Source organism: Crocuta crocuta, unplaced genomic scaffold (genome assembly GCF_008692635.1).
Source record: "Crocuta crocuta isolate KB4526 unplaced genomic scaffold, BGI_CrCroc_1.0 scaffold466, whole genome shotgun sequence".
Lineage (NCBI taxonomy): Eukaryota > Metazoa > Chordata > Mammalia > Carnivora > Hyaenidae > Crocuta > Crocuta crocuta.
In genome coordinates, this window is record NW_027529672.1 from 8,508,150 (window position 1) to 8,515,142 (window position 6,993).

Here is a 6,993-nt window from a genome sequence, read left to right on the forward strand (position 1 = left end):
AATACAGGAGACATGCGTGTGTGTGTGTGTGTGTGTGTGTGTGTGTGTGTGGTGTGCGCGCTAGGGGTATGCATGTGTGTGTTGAGGGGTATTACATAGTGTGCTGAGCATGTGTGTGCACAGCACCTCCAACAAGGGGTGAGCCCCCACTCAGACCCCATGGGCATCCCCTTCGTGGGGCAGGCTGGGCCCAACCCCGGCCACAGCCCCCCAGCCCCCAGGAGCCCCAGGGTGACCAGATGGCTGGGCTCCCCCAGCCCCCAGACACCAGGCCTCCACCCTGAAGCCCTCCCAGTGGCCTTGCCAAGGCCCCTGCGCCTTTCTGGGATTCAGTCGCTGACCTGCATGGTGTCACCCGTGCTGGGGCTCCCTGGGGCACCCCTGAGGGGGAGGACGCGGTTCCCTCACCTACCTGGTTTTGTCCTAAAGAAACTGAGAACTTTGGGCACAACTAGCAGCTCTCCTTTCTAACGCAGTGACTTCCAGTTCGGGGGCGGGGTCCCTGCCTGCGCACACGCATCCTCCAAACGGGTTCTAGAAGCCGGTAGCGAGAGTGCCTTAAAAAATCGATGTTAAAGAAGGTCCTCCCGCTAGAAATGGTTGGGAGCTCCTAACGTTACCAGTACCCACCGCACCTGTGCTTCTCCGAGTGCCTCTCCTGGGTGCCACCCTCCTGGCGAGGGGCCCGCAAGTCCACGTGCTCACACACACGGAACTCACACGCCTTCTCACTCACGCACATTCACACGCTCTCTCTCTCCCACGTCTACCCCAGAACTGCTAACGGGGGCTGTGGGGAGCCGGGCCCTCCCCACTTACCTGAAGCCCAGGTAAGGTCTCCTGGGAGGAGAGGCCTGCCCGGCCCGGGGGCGGGGTGGGGGGAGCCAGGGGCGGGCGGGCTGGGGGCTGANGCGATGCCTTCCTGGAAGGCTACGTGCAGCAGTTCCTCTACACCTTCCGCTACTTCTGCACGCCCCACGACTTCCTGCACTTCCTGCTGGACCGCATCAACAGCACCCTGTCCAGGTACGGCCTGGGCCACGAGGCACAACACAGACACAGGGTGGACCCCGTGGCGCCTTGTCGGTGGCTGTGAAGGGCCAGGGGGTCCCTGGTGCCCCTGACGAGGACGGTGGCTGTGCCCGGCTGGAGAAGGCAGAAGAGGAGGGGGATGCGAGGGGCCGCGGGGCCCAGAGGGGAGCACGCAGCGAGCTGCAGGAGGGGAGCGTGGCCCGGGGAGACCACCGGTGCTCACGGAGGAGGCGGGGAGCCGGTGGCCTGAGTGCAGGGGCAGGCGGAGCGCCAAGCCCCTCAGCTGGGGGAGGGGGGCCTGCGGCGCCATCGGTCTTCCTCAGCGGCAGCCGCAGCACGTAGGCAGCTCAGGGCTGCAGCCAGTGAAGGATGCGCCCAAGGAGGTGCTCTCGCCTGTTCCCTGGCCTGGCCTGTGGTCACCGTGGACTCTGCGCATGCCCGGCCCATCAGCCATCGCCTCCCTCCCTGGGGCAGGGACTCACAGGAGAGACCCCCGGGCCCCTTGCCCCTGCACGTGTGGAGCCAGGACCCACTCCGCCCCTCGTGGCCTGCGCTCCCGCTGGGTGCCAGAGCCCTGGCGTCTCAGCCCCGGCTGCAGGGGCGACGGGCCTCAGGACTGGCAGCAGGCAAGCCTGGCCGACAGGCACCAGGCCCCTGTCCCGGGTCGCCGAGCCCGAGGCCCGGCTACGCGGCCACCGCCTTCCTCTTCTGTCCCCTGAAGCAGGCGAGGTAGGACAGAAACACCCCTCAAAGGCAGAGCCACGTGCAGCCCCCACTCACGCCCCCTTGCTGGGCGGTGTCAGACCCTGCAGGGCTTAGGCCTCCTCCCGTCTGCCTCCAGGGCTCACCAGGACCCGGCCTCGACCTTCACCAAGATCTACAAGCGAAGCTTCTGCCTCCTGCAGGCCTGGCTGGAGGACTGCTACGCCGTGGACTTCACTCGGAACTCCGGGCTGCTGGGCAGGCTTGAGGACTTCATCTCCTCCAAGGTGACCGCGGCCAGCGCCGGCACCTGAGCGGCCCCACACCCCCCACGGGCAGCACCCTGGGCGAGAGAGCCACAGCCCTGCCTGGGTGACAAGTGACCGCCCTGTGCTTCTGCCCAGATCCTGCCCCTGGATGGCTCTGCAGAGCGCCTGCTGGGCCTCCTGGAGGTGGGCGCTGACCGGCGGCCCGAGGGCCCCGCACGCGGCTCCGGCCTGGAGGACCCCGGGGAGGCGGAGGAGGACACCAGGCCCCTCAACGCCCTGTGCAAGAGGCTCTCGGAAGACGGCATCTCCCGGAAGGTAGGGGCCTTTCCCGGGGCGGGGGCGGGGGGTCTCCCGGGGCAGCCCAGAGAGCACGGCGCACGTGTGCCTGCACCCTCACGTGCACACATTTGCCCCTGTGCTCACACGTGTGGACACGCGCGCGCGCGCACGTGCAGCCCTGTGAGGCCGGCACCTCCCGCCCCTGCTCGCCCTGGACCAGGACGGTGCGGGAGCCCCGGCCAGGCGCTCAGATGGCCCCACGTTCCTGACCCTCAGGCCAGAGGTCAGAGGTCCGGGTGGAACAGACCCTTGCCAGAAAACGGCCTGGGGCAGGGGCTGGATGGGAAGGGACCTTTCCACCACACGGGGGACGCGCCACACCTCAGGGGCTCTGGCACGGGGGCTGCTGCAGCGCCAGGGCAGGTGTCCTGGAGCCGGTCTGAAGGCGCCGGGGCCGGGGGCCGGCCTGGTCCTCTGCCCGCCCCGCCCCCCTCGGGCCGTTCCTCCCGGGCCTCCAGCCCGCCTGACCGCCCCTGCGCCGGCAGAGCTTCCCCTGGAGGCTGTCCCGCGGCAACGGGCTGGCCCTGCCCCACCACAAGGAGCGCCAGTACACCATCGCGTCCGCCCTGCCCAAGCCCTGCTTCTTCGAGGACTTGTACGGCCCCTATGCCAAGGCCAGCGAGAAGGGGCCCTACTTCCTGACGGAGTACAGCACCCACCAGCTCTTCTCCCAGCTGACGCTGCTGCAGCAGGTGACCGCGGGGAGGGGCGCTGGGCACTCCCTCGCTCTGCGGCGACCGTGCTGGGGGCGCGTGCGGGGGCAGGGAACTCGGCGGCGGCGGCGGCGCTCAGGACAGGCCCCAGCTCTGCTCCCACCGCCAGCCCTGCCCCCGCCCGCGGGCGCCTGCATCCCTGACACTCCCGCCTCTCGAGCGCTGGAGGGCGCCCTATGGGCCTCCTCCCTCCTGGCGCCCTGAGCCCCGCCCCCAGGTGTCCCGCCCTCCGGGGCCTAAGTCACTTGCGGGTGACAGTAGTGGTGGTGACCCAGTGACCCTACCTGCCGTCACCACGGCTGCACAGAGAGCCCCCCAGAGATGCTGCCCTGCCCCCGGGGCCCCTGGGAAAGGAGCCCTGAACATCTGTGGCCTTGTCTCCGACAGGAATTGTTTCAAAAGTGCCATCCCGTCCACTTCCTAAACTCCCGGGCCCTGGGCGTCATGGACAAAAGCGTGGCCTTCCCCAAGTGAGTGTTCGCCCGCGGGGCGTCGCCCCAGAGCTCTGGGGCAGACGGCTGGTGGCAGGGTCTCGGGGGCTTCACCTGAGCGTCTCATGCACTCTCTTGGCCAAAGGGAGACGCCGGTGTCACGAACGTCCTCGGAGCCAGACCCTCCCCGCTCCGCAGAGCCCACCCTGCTGGCTGCAGCCCCGGGGGCCCGGGCAGGGCCGCGCCCACACGTCCTCACTGTGACGCGCACGCCTGTCTCTTCCAGGCCCAGCTCCTCCGAGTCTCTGTCGGCCAAAAGTTGCAGCTTATTCCTGCCCAATTACGTCCAGGACAAGTACCTACTGCAGCTTTTAAGAAGTGCGGACGACGTCAGCACCTGGGTGGCCGCTGAGATCGTGACCAGCCACACCTCCAAGGTGGGTGCCCCGGAGACTGGGGCGTGGCCGCAGGGGCGCGGCGCCCCACGGGGAGCCCCCCTCGTCCGCGCTCCGGGTGCGGCGGGGGCCCGGGGCCNACAGCTTCTGTCCACAGCGACACCGCACACACCACCCGGCTCGCCCGACGGGCACGGCCTGTCACACTGCGTCCCAACACGGCTCTTCGGCCTCCTGCACACGCGCACCGGCTCCGAGAGCCACGGCGGGCCCTCGTGCGGGCCACTTCCACACCTGCGCGTGTGCACACCTGCAGTGTCACACGTGCACAGGCACCGACGTGGGCAGTCTTACACAAATGCCCTCCCTCACACACATACCCCCTCACGCTCTCCCTCACACACATTCACACTCGTACGTTCACACTCACACGCTCACACTCATACTTACGCGCACACTCCCTCTCATATTCCCTCACACATACTATCTCACACACTCACACTCTCAAACATCACACACATACTCCCTCTCACACTCACATACACACTCCCTCACACACACTTCCCATATATGTACCCACACACTCACACTCCCTCACACACTCACATACCCACAGGCTCTCACACTTCCTCTCACATTCACACTCCCTTACATACACTCCACACACACACTTTTCACACACTCCCCACATATATACCCCCCACACTCACACTCCCTCATATATACCCTCTCAACGTACCCACTCTCACACTTCCTCTCACACTCACACACCTCCTCCCTCTCCTCTCACACTCCCTCACACTTCCCACATAGACACCCTCCCCACACACACACCTTACACACACACTTCCCACACGTTCCCTCATACACACACTCCCTCACGTACATACCCACTCAGACACACTGCCTCACACACTCACACTCCCTCTCACATTCCCTCACACACACTGTTGCTTTCACACACGTAATCCCTCTAACACACAGACTCACACATGGTCCCCGTCACCCCCTAGATCTTCTCCCAGATCCCCTGACACACGTGCACCCTCTCTCTCCCACACGCACACCATCCCCCTCACACACACTCACGCTCAGGGTTCAGAGTGCGCCCCCCAGGGGCTCCCTGCATCCCCCGCCGGAGCCAGGCCCCAGGGCCGGGAATCCTGACTCTAACTGCCCTTCCGAGGGTGGGGACCTTCCTAGTTCCCGGCAGGAGCGCGTCCTCAGCAGGCTGTGGGGTACGCGGAATGGCTCGGTGGTCCAGCCAAGGTGAAGGTCGTGCTGTTCTGGGGCCCCTTCCGGGTCCCGCCGGCCTTCACCCTGACGGCGGGTCTCTCGGCCTGAACTGACCCACCCGCGGCCAGTTCGGCAGCGCAGCAGGCAGTCCAGGGGGGACAGCCACCGCCTCAGACCCAGCGCCTCCCTCCGGGGCCCCACCCACCCATCCGCGGTCGGGGAGGACAGAGCCCCTGGGCCCCTCGGGCACCTGCAAGGCCTCGCTTGCCTGCCCGCCCCCCCCCGGCCAGCAGGGGGATGGGGCATCACGAGTCCTGCGCAGCCGGCACCGGGGGACTCCTCCCATGTCCACACCCCTTCCCGCCCCCCGCTGGGTTCCCGCCACCTCCCGGGGCTCCTCCTGGGTGGCCCCCACCACCGCTGCCCTCGGACTGAGTGTGACAGGGAGCTCTGGGGGGGGGGCGCCCACAGAGGCCACCACTTCCCCATCGCGTGGCAAAGCACAGAAAAGTCTATTCCGGCATTAACTGTCTTTGCAATTTCTTTTCTCTTTTTAATATTCTGTGTTCTCCCAACCCGGCAACCCAAGACCCATTAGCGAGTGCAGAGTTCTCTGCATTTTCCCCCTTGGGCGAGAATTTTCAAGCTTTAGGGATTTATTAGCCAACAGACTGAGCCACCCTCACTTCCGCCGAGATGCGGGAACAGGGAGCCTGGGCTCGCCCACTTCATTCTAATCCACAACATTGCAAATACCGTGAGTGACCTCAGAACGTAGCTTCCCTAAACCAGGTCTCCGAAAGGGGCCCGTGTGGTTGGGCCTGACGAGGACTTCCAGGGAGACCTGCCCACGGACAGGTCCGAGGACAATCAACAGTCACGTCACGGCCCTCGGCTTCCCAGGACTAGCCCTATGTGAGTCCCCAGAAAGCGGGACTCTCCCTCTCCCCGCCCGAAAGGGAAAGTGGGCTCGGCGTCCTGAGTGTGCAGGCGCCCTGCCCGGCCGGCCCCGCGGGCCTGGTGGTCAGCACGCTGGAGCGGATCTCCGGGCGCCCAGCGAGGACCACGGCGTCACTGGGGCAGAGCGCCTTCCGTTGTAACCCTGCGTCCCTGGAAGCGAAGGACAGAATTATCGAGACGGGCAGTACTCAGCCCGAGAGCGCCGCGTGGCTCACCGGGAGACGCGTTTCCAGTGAAACCGCACGTGAAACCTTCGACAAAAGTGTTTGTCACATTCCGATATATGTGTTGTTTCGCATGTTGTGTGTTACCTACTGCAATGTCAGAACAATCCAGAAGACAGGCTTGTACATCTGTCAAGTGTGGTCACAGAAAATTGCTAACATTCAGATTCTGAGGCAGAGAACGAACGCAGCGGGGCGGCCACCAGAGGCCCCTGGGGACACAGTACACCCCACGCACACGGCGCCCTGGGGCAAACGGGATGGAGATACAAGGTGAAGAACAAGCGAGAGTGCGAAGCTTGTCACCTTCAAGAAAAACTTGTTGACTTTTTTTAGATGAATAACGGTGGGTTTGAAGGCAACACCAGATTTCGGTTTCCTCAGCTAATTTTGCAGGTGACAGAGCACAACAGCCAAGAGAAGGCAGCACCCGGACGTGCATCCGCGGACAGATGGGCGAGCACAATGTGACCGATCCGCGCCATGGAACAGTATTCAGCTTTAAAAGGGAACAGAGTCGTGATACGGGCCAGGGCGTGGACGGCCCAGGAGCACATCGTACTGAGGGAATAAGCCGGTTACAGGAAGACAAATATCCGGAGTCGTCAACACTGTGATTCCACTCTAGGGGATCCCGGAGGGGTTCCAACCACACAGACAGAAAGTAGAAGGTGGGGGGCAGGGACGGGGGG

General features: G+C 64.9%; 1 protein-coding gene across 1 annotated transcript in view; it reads left to right on the forward strand.

The window, feature by feature from the left end:
• Positions 1–6,993, forward strand: part of KNDC1 (kinase non-catalytic C-lobe domain containing 1) — a 60,897-nt gene that overhangs the window by 49,501 nt on the left and 4,403 nt on the right. Inside the window, 6 exon segments of the mRNA XM_077762924.1 lie at positions 912–1,026; positions 1,874–2,021; positions 2,139–2,318; positions 2,828–3,034; positions 3,443–3,525; positions 3,773–3,923. Of these exon segments, the coding sequence (XP_077619050.1) occupies positions 912–1,026; positions 1,874–2,021; positions 2,139–2,318; positions 2,828–3,034; positions 3,443–3,525; positions 3,773–3,923 (884 nt within the window).